Below are 14,554 nucleotides of genomic sequence, written 5' to 3' on the forward strand. Positions count from 1 at the left end.
AAAATTCCAGACTCATTAACCTTTATCCTCAACTATGTGGCAACTCTTCTCTGCTACATAAGTATGTAATACAGCATCAAAACATACATAAGCTATAAAATGCAAAGTTAGACTTTAATTTTCAAAGTTACTTACTGCTCTGAAATTCCTTGAACTTCTTTTACCCACATGCTTTGCTCCTTATCTCCAACATATGACACTTTAGTTGGGGGCACTGCACTTCCCATGTAAAGCTTCTGTGTGCCATGTGGTTCTTCCAGATAAAATCTTTAGAATATTAAGACAGAAGTGAATGTAACCAAATAAGATTACTCTAGACACAACCAATTCTGAGCAAAGCTTAGATACTCCTTATTAACAACATGAAGAACTTAAAAGAGCATTGTTTTCTCTGTCCCTTCCACACAGCTTATTTGTCCTAAAAATACCAATGTGTATGCTGAAAGAAATTTAGAAATGTTCTCTTTGACATCATCCTGTGTGGAATTCAGTGTATTCACTTTTGCCTCTAAGTTAATAATGAGATCTCTGAAACTTTCACATCTACTTCTACATCAATACACAAGGACTAGACTTCTAGAGATAACCAAACCTCAGAACGATGTTAAACAAACATCCTTCCACCACACAGCATTTTGATATATCTTGACTTATTTGCTGTTACAGTAAACCCAGAACTTCTGTACAGCCTAAGTAACTTCCTTTGAATTAAAGAAGAAAGATTACTTTAAAATACTATCTACAAAATGTCTCTTACTTAGTTTCTCCATCTGACACAGCAACAGCTCTGGCTTCTTCAAGGTGTGGCCAGTTAACAAAAATCCGCTTTCCAAGTACCAAACTGGCAACATCTTCTACCATCTGAAAAAACAAAACCACCACCAACAAAACAAAACAACAAAACAAAAAAACCCAAACAAACCCAGAACAAAAAACCCAGAAGTTACTATATATAACAGAGTAAAATATGTTCTAATTGTTTGTGCAATAAAATGTATTCTAGCTGCTCAAGAACAAGTTTTCTTGCAGAATAAACATAATCTATAGTCAGACCTGGAGAACTGTATTTTATTTTTAGGATAAAGTATTGCATTCCAAATAGCACTCTTTCCATTTGTTGGTTCTAAGGCCTGGGTTGATCTGAATTTTTCTTACTCTAGCAATTAATTCAGTGGCCTTAAACCATATTACACCTTCCTTCATATTAATCAAATTTTAACATCTTACACATAAAGCTCATTTTAAAAATCAAGCACTACTAGTTAAATAAAGTTTTAAAAAATCTGAAGATATTATTTTAAATGAACTACTCAATATATTTAACTATTGGTTTTTAAGAAATGTTTGGGTTCTTAAATTTTTAAAAAACTTTCTGCATTACTCTATAAATGTTTTTTCTCCTATAATATACTATAATATAAATATACTCCTATAATATAAATAACTACCTTTTCAAATCTGACTAATTAACAAATTCAGTCTCATGAAAATTTTGTCTGTTTTTTTGTTGTTGTTACTGCTGGGTTTTTTGTGTTAGGAGCTGAATCTTTACCTGCTCTTTTGAGTTCTCATCAGCTATGATTTCCAACATCATGTTCTCTCCATGGCTGCTTTGCTGAAACACTTGTACACCACTTTTTCTAAGATAGAACTGGGTAAAATGACATAATATTTACTATAACTCTTACAGTTACCTATTAATACAACTGAAAGTATCAGAATAAACAAATCTTTTACCTTATGTTTAATGTGCTTCAAAGTAGGAAATCCACAAAAGTATAAAGCACTCTTGTTGATTTTAGTTATCTTATTGTGGGTTACTTCTACATGCCAAGCATCCAAAGGTATTGTTTTGTACCTAAAAAAACATTGCACAACATTTGCTCATGTAGATTGACCTTCTGCTCTAGAAAATCTTGATTACTTATTCAAACACCCATTATTTGACTACCCTTTGACTTTCCTGTAAAGTGACAGTCAATTTAAGCCACTTGAGACCTATACAACGGACTGAAAAAACCCATGCTACTGTGGCAAAGAGACTACTCACCAAGAAGATGACAAAACTTCAAGCCACACTAAGTCCAAAACTATTTTAACTGACTGTCATTATCAAATTCCAAACTAGCAGCTGTTCCATATAATTATCACTGATCTTCACAACTATTTGTTTTTTTCACTGAGTGTAATCCTGCAACAGGCATTCCACCTCTATTTTCCTTTCAATTTGACTACTATTAACGTTTCCATTTCATCTTGAAAACTCAGCCTCTGTCAAATAAAGCTGGCTACTTGCAGCAAGAGGAAAGTGAACAACACACTTGTGTTCAACTCTGCACGGGATCCAAATGCTTATCATTTTACAAATGGTCTGAAATTAACATGTTGATAAATCATCAAATATTAGTACCAGTCTTTCATCCTCTCTGTCATACACAGTTCAGTGTGCTCTAAAGTGTTCTTCCTGATTTTCACTAGTTGATCTGTTCTGCAAAGTAGTAGTTGAAGAAAAGGCACTAATACTTAAAGTAATCTGCTCTAATATAGTTATGCCAATGTTACCTTGCATGACATCTTTCTATCGCAGGGAATTTCTCTGGCCAAGGTGACATGTACTGGAACTCTGCACCTTTGTCATACCAGTACATTAAGCAAGCACTGTGAGTATTTCTTCGTTTCTCCTCTTCCTTTAGGCACTTATTACAGGATTCCATGGCCTGAAGCAGTCGTTTCTAAATTTTTGAGAAAGTAGCATATGTGAAACTGGCAACAAAATTACCATGGAAACATCTACACTGGGGAAGTGGGTATCTGCGCTTCTCTGGTTAATGTGTTAATTTTCTAATTCCAGCTTCACCCTTGCTCATGTCCCAGCTCTCTCATAACAAGGCAATTACAATGGAATGGCTCTGGAGAACAAAGATCATCTTTCCATAAATGTATTTCCATAGGCTAGCCATATTTTTGCCTTTCACATTTAACAGAAGAAGAAATATCAAAAATATCTTGGATGTCATCGTAAAATTCTGCACAATAATTATGGAAAAATCTTCAGAACCATGTCATTCAAGTAGCAATTCTCTTTTTTAAGACGAATGAGTCCCATGTACCTTTCACTGCAAACTACAGAAAGAGCTGACAGGCACATGCCACCCACTGTGTATCTTTTAACTTCTAATCTGTACTTACTTTCACCCAGTCTTTGAGGCACTCAAATTTAATCTGATAAAAAGCATTGCAACAACATACATAATATTGCTATAATATATGCAAAAGGAAAATGTTAGGAATTTATTCCTCCATGTTAATGTTTGAATGTTGATTTGTACTTAACTGGTGTTCAAGTGAAGAGATTCAAGTAAAGACTTTTTTTCAATTGTTTCTTTCATTTTACCTATGTTCTGTGTTTTTATATGTATATGGGAACTGAACTTATTTCCTCAAAGAATCTAAAACTAAATATTTTAATAGTTAATTAAAAACAACCAAAAACCAAAAAGTCCACATTCCTTATTAAAAGACTGCTGTCACTTGAGGCTAACTTTGCTTGTGGCAACTTAATCTAGGATTACTCTCCAAGCAGCACACATTAATGTTTTTCTGTGAACTTCTTAGTGTTGATTTAAATACCATTTAATTTCATGTCTAACTGTTGATCAGTTAAGAAGTTTAGCAGAAGAACTTACCTCATCAATAAATGGGATTAATACTACAGCTTCCCATTCTTGCTGTTTTCCGTTTAGGTCAGTTTTAAAATCTGGTGGATAATATTCTATAATAGGAGAGTCTTGACTAATCATCAAGTGCTAGGAAAATACAAGAGAGGAATTGAACGAGTATTAGAGAGAATTTAGCATTAATTCTAGAAAGAGACAGAGGAAGGCTGGTATTAATACCAGTTTGTGACTAAACAGGAATTCAAAATTTAACTGTCCTAGTCTGAAATTGATTAGCAAATGCAAAATTTTGTGGTTATTACTGATCTTACAGTGCACCAAGAAGTATTTAACCATGCACACAGAATATACAGAGAGAATAGAGCTAAGAGGACATGTGAAAATACCAAGAAGAGTTACTTTAAAATTAAGCAGACAACCTGTAAGTGATAGACAATTCAATAAATCCTACCTGGTAGCATTTAGGTAGGAGATCCTTGCTAGCTGCTGGAAGTACAGCAAGAAGCTGTTCAAACGGCATGAAAGGTTTTCCCAGTTCAAATTTGATTTTGAGTTCACTGATGTTGCGAATATCTGACAGATAAGGTGCATAATGATAAGGATAATACCTGCAATGAAAAAAAACCCTCAAGTTATTTGACTTAGAGCACAGAAGTGTTCACAGATCAAAAACAATCAGAAACACATCAACTGTACCAAACATACAGGGTGAAATATTATGCCAACTTAAAGCAGTTTCTCATTTGACAATTTTTCTTACCAGCTCCAAGACTGAACTCCATGGTAATAATAATGCAAAATCCATTGTATTGCCTGTACATAACATTCAGCTTGATCAGCCAAAAAGTCACTTAGAAGAAAAAAGAAAGATAGTTACCAGCTTTTCTTATTTTCACAGGTATATAAAAATTACTTTGCACCTTGTACATAGGTGATGGAGCACTTTGGGAACCTACTAGGACTAGGGTTTTCCAGATTAATTTAATAGTAAATGATTTTTTTCTCTCTCTGGTCCTCAAATACTTCACAGTAAACTTGACTTGCTACTCGCTCTTCCTGCATTTGTCAAAAGCATCACTGCTGAAGTACACTGACATGTTCTCTGCTTTGGATATGGATTAACATTCTATCTTGTATTAGACACATGCGAAGACTTGTATTTGGTGGTTAAAAAAAAAAACACCAAAAAAACCAGCAGTATGAACACTTACTCAGAAACTACTTCTACACCCATTTTAGTCATGTAGTAAGTTCTTTTGTATTGCCTAAACTCAGTTTCAAACAGATCATCATCTTCTGGTTCGTCTTCCAAAACAGCTGAAAAAATAGTCATTAAAAAAAGATATTAACATGCACTTCTCTCCTACAAGGTTTGAGGACATTCAGTAATGACTTTATGTTTCATCTGTATTCCTCAATTCAGTTATTGATGCTTGTATATTATTAATGCTTGTATCTTCCTTGCACTGAAAGTAACAAGGAACAATCAAACAAAATATATACCTGGGAGTAGTCTAACTTCTTTATTCCTATAAACACACACACAGCACAATTACAATAACAGAGAATATAAGCCACTAGAACATAATTTAGAAAAACGTTAAAATAAATTCTAAAATTTATTTTTAAATTTACTTATTTATAGTCCTTTTTTTCAGTAAGATCATCTTATATTTTTCCAGTTAGTATAACAAAATACCCAGGCATACAATTATCAAAATTGTAATGTTGTTGAAGATTTGCTCATGCATTTCTTTAATTCATCATGGAAATACTGGTCATGACATCAAATTCCTACAGATATTCCAAACCCATATATAAATTAACAAGCTGTTTTTTGTTTTTTTCCTATATGGAAAAGTTATTTGTACTTACTTTTAGAGGTCACTTCACCTTCATTTTTTTCTAAAGCAGCCAAACATATAGAATTTTCCTGAGCCTATTAAATTAATATTTGAGATAAGGTATAAATACAGGATAATATGCACATACCTCATTTCCAACCACAGAATATGCAACTCAAAATGCTATAATCAAGATGTACAAACACATTATTTGTATTATGCATTATAATGTATTATTTGTATTACTCATGTAAATTTGTATTATTAATAGATAGTATTAATGTATTATTTGTATAATGTATTATAACATATAAACGTAAGTAAAAAAACCCACTACAATTCCTTCTCCTGTAATTGCCTTGGGAACATTATTTTACCCACAAAGATCAAAGGAGCAGCGTTACATAAAATCTCAACTACCTTTAAAAAGATCTGAATATTTCTTTACCTAAATATAACTATTGACAAAAGTGTGCAGTACACATTTAAGCATTTTTACCTACATTATGTACTATTCTACAGCACAAGTATACATTCCAATTCATTAGTTATTTCATTGATCTAAGATCAAGTTATTGATTTGCAAAAAGTAACATTCTTATTACCAAACTGTTAGTGTAAAACACTAACCTTTTGTTTCTTCTGTTTATTTTTTCTGGCTTCCTCTGCTGCAATGCCAGCTGCCTCATTGAGGTATTTATTGCCTACCTTACTTTCAAACCATTTTAGGTCTACAAAGACTTCACTGAAGTGTTCACGATCAAACTGTACAAAAAGATTAAGGTAAGTTTAGAAATATTTGAGGCATGCCAAATTGTGCTTAGTTAACAATGCCTTTTTAGAACATCAATTAGATTACATCTAGAATCACTTAGTATACTAACATTTTGCCTTAGAGCTACAACTAAACTGATTAATATATAAAAAAAGTATTTCTTAGCAATATGTAGCATATACACAAGGCGTATTTTGTTTTCTTTTAGTATGGCATCAATGGTTAACAAAAAGAGTTAGTTAACTGCCACAATTCACCATCATCACCATCATCATCTAGTCTTGGGCTACACATTCAACATTTTCATAGTTCTACCCAAGAAACAAGGCTGAAGCAGGGAAAACAGATTCATTTCCTTTTTATAAGTTCAGCAGAAAGCTGAGACCTTTTCATTTCTATACGGCCTGTACCTTTTCTCATCTCTAGGACAGATTATTGGAACAACACTTAACACGACTGCCTCTAGTACACCTGTTAGTTCATGAACAACATTCCTGAAAGATACTAATGCTTCACTGCTCTCTAACAGTGATCGTCATAAAAAACTTGCAAAAAAATACTTCTCTCCCACATATTCAGGCATAGCTTACTCCACAATAAAGTGGCCCACAGGGGAAGTAAATAATACTACTGACTGCAGCACACTATGCCCAGTATTGCTGCTCATTACTCAGTAAGAATCAAGTACCAAGATTCTACTGGTGCTTCTTCATTTAAAACAGCCTTACTGAAAGATACTTAAGCATAGATCAAATGAGTTGATCTTTTTCCTTTTATAAGTTAAGACAACAACTGACTGTATGCAGTCAGTCAAAACATAAAATAGTTTAGGTTAAAAGGGACCTCTAAAGATCATCTAGTCCAAGCCCTGTGCTGTCAGCAGGGACATTTTCAACTAGATCAGGTTGCTCAGAGCCATTGAACTTCAATGTCTCCAGGGATGGGGCATCTAGTACCACTTCAGGCAACTGTTGACACTGTGTCACCACAATAATCATTAAAAATGTCTTCCCTGTATCTAGTATAAGTCCACCCTCTCTTAGTTTAAACCATTACCCTTTATCCTATAACTACAGGCCCTGCTAAAAGTTTGTCCCCATCTGTCTCACAGGCCCCCCTCTAAGTACTGAAAGGCTGCAATAAGGTGTCCCCAGAGCTTTCTCATCTCCAGGCTGAACAAACCCAAGTCGCAGCCTTTCTTCATAGGAGGTGCTCCATCCCTCTGATCACTTTGTGGTCCCTCATCTGGGGATGCACCAACAGCTCCATGTCTTTCTTGTGCTTAGGGCTCCAGAGCATGAGACAACACTTGAGGTGAGGCCTCACCAACAGCCAACTGAACCATTTGCAGAACAGTCATTTAACAGTTCATAAAAACTACAGCATGATGTATTTTACAGTACTATACTATATTGAGATTATATTCAGCAGACAATACAATCCTATACAGTGTAATTTCAAAGTTACTTACATCTGACAATCTCGTGAGATATTTTTCAAAGCGTTTTAAATTCAGATGCCCATTTTCATTTATGTAACCTATTTCAAAAACAAAGTATCTTTTTTAAAATCAACCAATTCAACACTGAAAATTTCAACTTAAATGCCCTATAGGTAACAGACTCCAACCTCACTGACTGTCTAAACAAAGTGTAATAAATGCTAAACATTCTAGCAAGGCTTAACAGGTCAAGAAATATTAAGGAGGGAATGTTAATGATTCTACTTTCCACAATTGAACTTCATGTTCTTACCTCCCAGTTCTGGCAAGATAGCCATGTATGTTCTATAAAGTAGCGGCAGTGCATCATGGTTAATGTGTAAATGAGGTAGATGAGGAATAAAATCATTTCCTACAAGGAAACCCATTAAGATCCAATCATCTATTATCCTTTCAATATCATATTCAAAGGAAATCTTGTCCTTAGGGAAAAAAAAAAAAAAAAAGGAAAAAAAGAAAAAAAAACAACCCAGGAGTATAATTTTTATTATCATGTTTGCATAAAAAGACCTCACACATTTTTTTCAATCACAGCTCCACTAAAACTTACTTTTACTGGTGAAAATTCATAATCAATATATTCTCTCATCAGTGATAAGTGTAGTAAATGAAATGTGGTTTCTTCTGGTGCACATGCTCTGCAAATTATTCAGAACATTAAGTTAATAATTTAGAAACACACTTTCAACATGAATATTTAATAAGTCCAAGGTTACCTAAAACCAAGTAATCTTAGTAAGATTGTATCTTTGCCGAAGAAATAATCAATAAACATTTCTTTTTATCTATTTTAAGATTAATCTAGTCTGAGTGTATTAAATTTTGCAGTTGAAGCTTCTGAACAGCACATGTGACTGCACTGAATGGAAAACAGGGTAGAAAGCAGGACAGCTTCATGGAGTTCCATATTGCATTAACTATTTCCTAAGCAATTATCTCATTGTTCCAAAGATGGACAACATAACTTTGCACCAAAACAAATAAATTTTAAGTTACTTTAGAACTAGTCTGAGTACATATAGAGTACACAGACTCATGCTAAGATTGTTAAGACTGGCTGGGTTACATTTGCAGTCAATTGCTTCTTGTAAAAAAAGAGTATGCACAACTTGAAAATATACTCTATATATATGTTACCTAGTGGCTTCAACATAGCACCCAAAGAAAAAAGACAAAACTACTGTTCGTTCATGCCATAAATAAGTGAACATATTTTCTGCCTTGTTTTCCTTTCTTCACTTAAGTAACTTCATACCTAAACAAATGTTAGGCCAAAATCAGTTAATACTTACATTAATGACTCAAAGTCTAATGTATTTAAAATTCGTAAAGGACTACTTCACATTGTAGTTACTATAAGTAGCTGGGACCATCTCCAGTAACAAACCAGCATCAACACCCATATATTCACACACACAAACAGGTTTTAGCCAAAATCCTCCAAGACAGACACATGTGACCCACAAAATTTTCTCATGTCTACTAAGATGAACTCTGAACTACACTTGGCTGCACAGAACTTCAGACCCAATTCTGTCATTTTGTAATTTTGTAATTTTCATATTGTCAAATACAGGTTGATGCTCTAAGAATCTAAATCTAGACAATCCACCCCTTATTCGTCATTGCACTGGACTTGAAAATCCCCAGGAAAAAAGTAATTTCACCCAGTAAAGCAGCAGCTGACAAATCTTAGTTTATTTGTATTTTTAGTATTTTCTGATTTCCAACTGTAAGTACTCATAAAAGTACCTACATAAAAGTACTCATAAAAGGCATTGAGAGAAGGCAATTGCTGTAACTTCCAGAAATGAATTCCTGTAGTAAGCAGTATGATCCAGAAATTACAAAAGCAAAATATGGACAATGTTGCTTGACCGGAAAAAGAAGAAACTATTGATACCTTGCCTTTTGATTTAATAATTTATTTAATTCCTCAAAAGGTCATCACACTTCTATATCATTGAAAAAAGAGGGACAAACAAATTTTTCTTTTATTAGACTTACTGTCTTTTAAAAAGATAATATATATTACATGCCAACACTATCAAGAGAATAAACATTAGAGAAAAGTTGACTGCAAAAACCATAAGAATACCTATTACTGATGTCTATCATATTGTCCTTGACAATAAAACATTTCTCTATTAGCAAAAATAATGCATTTATCTAAATATTTATGACTTATTACTGTATTATCCGAACTCCTTTTCGTACCAAGTAAGTGTATTTCTCTCTCACACCTTCTCCCTTTATCTACCAAATACATGGTTAAGGTCCTTCAAAGAAGTAATCTAGTCACAGTAACAGTTATAAAATTAATTTTTCTCTTACTGCAGAATAGCTCCACATACACACACAGCTGTGGAACAAATCACATTGTCCTGATAGATTATAGCCTATAAATTAGTTCAAATGGGCAAATCCAAACAAAGAGCATATATAGCCAGCCACTTGAAAATACTCTACTTTAGTAATTACTGAAGTAATTTACTCCAGTAAATTACTCACATGCATGAAAACTCAGACATATAAATAGATTTTAAAAAGTCAACGTCTTCATAAGACAGTTATGGGGAAAAAAAAGCATTACAGCCTGGGCTGTCCTATTAAAAAATGTGAAGAAAGCAACGCAACACACCAATGCCACAGTTTTGATTTATTTTTTTTATCATAAGTCCTAATGGTATATATTTTCTTCACAATCTATCTGAATCAATCTAAATGAACAATTTAACTAAAAGATTTACCTAAGTTCATGTATTATCCAACACAAAAATAAACTAAGAATTTATTAAATTAGTATGCAATAATTTTATCATATACAAAGTATAAGTTAAATTTATTTACCTTTGAGATTTTTTACCACCAAATTTGACTTCTTCTCTTAAGAGAGCAAAGTGTGCCTCATGACTTGTTAAACCCAGCATAATCTATTACAAAGAGATATTGAAAAGGTCTTCATTATTTTTTTTAAACAGTTGCTTTAAGATTTGAGCACTATAAAGAAATTTTACTGTTCTTGGTCAAAACAAATTCAAACATTTTCAGGAATACAAAATTACATGCTTGTTTAGCAACATTTTAGAGTTCCAAAATCTTAGAAAAACAAAGATGCACATTTTTATAAACTTCTGTTGCCTGTATTGTTTTAATTGCACATACCAAGTCAGCATCTAAACCATAGAGACAATGTCTTGTGTTTGGATCATGATGGGGCTTTGCTTTTTCTGATCTGATGAACTCCATAATTTTATGCTCACCCTCTCCTGGAGTCTGCACAAAAAAACCCAAAATTCATCACTAAGTGTTTTGCTATAAACTAAAAATTTATCTAAAATAAAATATTAAAAAAATACAATGACCTCATGGCCTGATAAGTAGACTGTTACTCCTTGCCAGGATTTGTCTGTGGAAATCTTCATATTTACAAAATATTTAAGATGCTCATGCAATCTGGCCATGAATTCAGTTCCTGAAAACAGAAACCTAAGTTAAACACAAAGCTTTTCACTAGTAATTCAAAATTGCATTTACATATCAAAAGTATTAATGGCGAAAAAAACCCAACCAAACAACACACCAAAAAAAATCTGCAAGAGATGGAGACAGCTGGTTTTTTTTTCAAATAGCAATCTAAAAAATACTTAGTTTTTATTTCTACTAAAATGGAAGAAATACTACTAAAATTTACTAACACTTCTGTTCCTAACTTACTTAAGGCTTTATCGATTCTGTCCTCTAATTTAAACCAAAAGGCTTATGATAGGGAAAAATGCCAAAATAGAGAAGCAAAAACATTCCTCTAAGTAATGAAAAAATTAACTTACCTGGTGTAATACAGTTTGAGTCAAATCTGGCCTCTGTAGGGAGAGTTTCTCCCTTTTCTAGTGCCTTTTTTATTTTGTCCTCTGCCTCTTTTGCTGATCTAAATCACATCAGGGTTGGAGAAAGGGAGCAGAGAAAGGATATTGACATTTGAGTAAGGTGATTCTAAGAACAGCTTTACTAATCAAATGGACAGAGAGAGTGTTTTAAAAAAGAAAACAGAGAAATTAAACTCCTGAATAGAGTTTGAACTTGTTTCTGATAGGAAGCCTTAAAATAGCTTTTTTTTTTTAACTAGTAGTGATGATAATCTGTTATTGCTTACATACAGTTAATAATTAGATCACCAACATGATAATTCAATGACTGATCACCACAAAAGCAAATTGATGTTGAAACATTAGGAATACTCAGGATCTAAATATCTGAAAGTGCTATCCCAGAACAATAATGTTAATTTAGTCAACATAGCAACAAGCTTGGAATACCAAGAGCGTAGAAGAGGTGAAGTTAACAATTTGTCATTAATAGCAAGGGAGAAGCAAGCAAACAAACATCCTAGGCTTCCTTGGCCAGGGATTTAACGAACACATCTGAAGGAGAAAAAGAGCGGCTCTTAGTTAGTCTCTTCTTCCCCCCAATCTCCCTTTTCCATAAGAATCCCCAACAAACTAACAAACAAAAAACAAAGAAACAAAAAACCCCAAACCAACAACAACAACAACAAAAAAAAAACAAAACAAAACATGCAGCAACTTGAAAATCTTCTCTTACTCATTTTGTCAAGTTTGTTTCTATTACCATCTCTGTACTACCTGCCCACTGGCTTTCTTTCTTTACAGCAGTCTTTAGAAAAGCTTCCACATCTCCCAAAACCGTATTACTTCCACTGTGAAATCTACTTGCAGGTCTATATTTGAGCTAGCTTGCTAAATGGCAGCAATAGGAAACCAGAGTTTCATCTGAAATTTCAATTCTTCCACGACTGTCGAAGAACATACAGTTACCAAAAGGGCATATCCAGAATTACCACTCACAAATACCAAAAACTATCACTGGTCATGAAGTCATTGGATGCATCCAATGTAGAGGTATTTAAGTGAAAATTTCAAAGGAAAAATATATCCCCCTGCCCCAAAGTCTCACATACAGAGAGGAAAATCCAAGTAGCAAGAAAACTTTTGTTCTGGAATTCTGACCTTAAGTATTAATATTTTACAGGTAGTTACTCTTACTTAACTAAAAATTAAAGCCAGTCAAAGGTCTGTGAGTATGACCAGTCATAATATATTTAACTTTTCATGGCATACATTTAAGTAAATGTGTTATTTTCAAGTGTCTACCATCTTAAAGACAGACAAGTAACAAATATTCTTACCTGAAACGTCTTCCACGCTGCTGATTCATTTTTGCTCTTGGAGCTACTCCATCAACTGCCATGAAGAAAACCTTCCTTGGTTTAATAATACGAAACAGTACTTCCAAATAGTGAAAAATATCAGCAAAAATCTTATCTTCTGAGATTCTGAAGTGAACATCATCATCATTTGGATGTGAACACTGATGTATAATGCCATTCATGTCCAGGTATAAGTTGTCAAACTCTGGAATCTGCGAAAGTCACAGTTAGTACCCACCTGGTGACAGCTGAAGCAACACAACCACTGCCCAAGGCACAGCTGAGAGTAATGAACTCTGGTAGCTGAGATGGGAAGTCCTCCCTGCAACCCACTGCACACCAACAAGCCAATAATACCTAGACTGGCTACAGGTTTGCTTACACTTGCAATCCATTATTATGATTTTCCCTGTGAATGAAGTCAGCTGAACAGATTCCTATCCTATCCTGTTTCTGGGACCTCAGGGCTTCTGTCCCCTGTTCTCAGCACATCTTCTACATTGTATATGGGAAAAGCAAATAAATATCACAATTTTCAGGAAGAGATAGGGTTTTTTTAATATCACCACACATTTCACTGATTCTGTCTTGCATGGATGCTCTATTACTGCATAGGCCATCTCCAACAGTACTTCAAAAGCTAAGCCAGCCTAAGAAGCTTTAGCACTCTCCCTGTTAACGAGTTTCAACCACGAGCATTAGCCATGCTAACAGCCATCTGTGAGTCTAGAGTGCCAATTGGCATCAAAACCAGTGAAGTTATCAATAACATTATCAATTTCTTCCTCGCAGTTCCCAAATGTGTGGGATTTTCTCTGTCTAGTTCTGTTCTAGCAAGGTTACCTGCAGCAGTTCACCTTTCTTTCATGGGAAAAAGCCCCTCCCCAGGTGTACACAAGCAACATGTAAGGCACAAACATCTGAAGCAAAGGAGATCTTATCCATCTTCACTTGTTGCCAAAAACCACTAAACATGCTCAACAGCAATTTGCAGAAAACAAACTGACCCTTTAATCTACCAATATGACTGTTCATAATAATCCTCTTATCATTACAGCTGGAAAAAGGCACTGCTAACTTTTCATGATTATCTGAAGTAATGCTGCTGACATATCTTTATGTAATTTTGAAAGGGATGTTGTCTGGACTTGCATTTATCATCCAGATGTAAGAGAAACAGAACTCTGTTTCAGAAAAAGAAAAGAAAATTGTAAGAAACAGGAGTCAGGATTGGGAAGGATCTCCAGTCACCAGCAATAACCAGTCTTCTGTTGTGCATAACCACCTCCAGTGCAGTTAAATTCTGTAACCAAACTGCTCTCTACATGCCCAAACACCACATCATCCACACAGGCACCACTTTCAGATAAGAAGAGAATGGGGCATTGAACAGGTAGCATTCTAAAGAGATGAAAACTAATTCTTTTATATCAAAGAAACATATATGTGGAAAACAGATGACCAAGAGGAAGCACAACTATAATACGATTTAAAGATAATGACATGTTTTACACAGGAATTGTCTTTTAA

General features: G+C 34.1%; 1 protein-coding gene across 4 annotated transcripts in view; it reads right to left on the minus strand.

Annotated features, from left to right (window-relative positions):
* Window positions 1-14,554, minus strand: part of XRN1 (5'-3' exoribonuclease 1) — a 33,675-nt gene that overhangs the window by 17,322 nt on the left and 1,799 nt on the right. For 3 of the 4 annotated variants that reach the window (XM_071752145.1, XM_071752146.1, XM_071752148.1), the window contains exons 2-20: window positions 13,004-13,236; window positions 11,628-11,725; window positions 11,163-11,272; window positions 10,963-11,073; window positions 10,648-10,730; window positions 8,348-8,435; window positions 8,051-8,219; window positions 7,768-7,835; window positions 6,152-6,286; window positions 5,553-5,616; window positions 4,889-4,994; window positions 4,438-4,527; window positions 4,129-4,285; window positions 3,687-3,806; window positions 2,563-2,732; window positions 1,738-1,858; window positions 1,553-1,651; window positions 758-861; window positions 136-267 (exon numbers count right to left, since the gene is read on the minus strand). In XM_071752145.1, coding sequence (XP_071608246.1) covers window positions 136-267; window positions 758-861; window positions 1,553-1,651; window positions 1,738-1,858; window positions 2,563-2,732; window positions 3,687-3,806; window positions 4,129-4,285; window positions 4,438-4,527; window positions 4,889-4,994; window positions 5,553-5,616; window positions 6,152-6,286; window positions 7,768-7,835; window positions 8,051-8,219; window positions 8,348-8,435; window positions 10,648-10,730; window positions 10,963-11,073; window positions 11,163-11,272; window positions 11,628-11,725; window positions 13,004-13,236 — 2,258 coding nt within the window. Of the gene's footprint in view, window positions 1-135; window positions 268-757; window positions 862-1,549; window positions 1,652-1,737; window positions 1,859-2,562; window positions 2,733-3,686; window positions 3,807-4,128; window positions 4,286-4,437; window positions 4,528-4,888; window positions 4,995-5,552; window positions 5,617-6,151; window positions 6,287-7,767; window positions 7,836-8,050; window positions 8,220-8,347; window positions 8,436-10,647; window positions 10,731-10,962; window positions 11,074-11,162; window positions 11,273-11,627; window positions 11,726-13,003; window positions 13,237-14,554 lie in introns of all 4 variants that reach the window. The other variant, XM_071752147.1, reaches the window with a different exon arrangement.

Source organism: Heliangelus exortis, chromosome 9 (assembly GCF_036169615.1).
Source record: "Heliangelus exortis chromosome 9, bHelExo1.hap1, whole genome shotgun sequence".
Lineage (NCBI taxonomy): Eukaryota > Metazoa > Chordata > Aves > Apodiformes > Trochilidae > Heliangelus > Heliangelus exortis.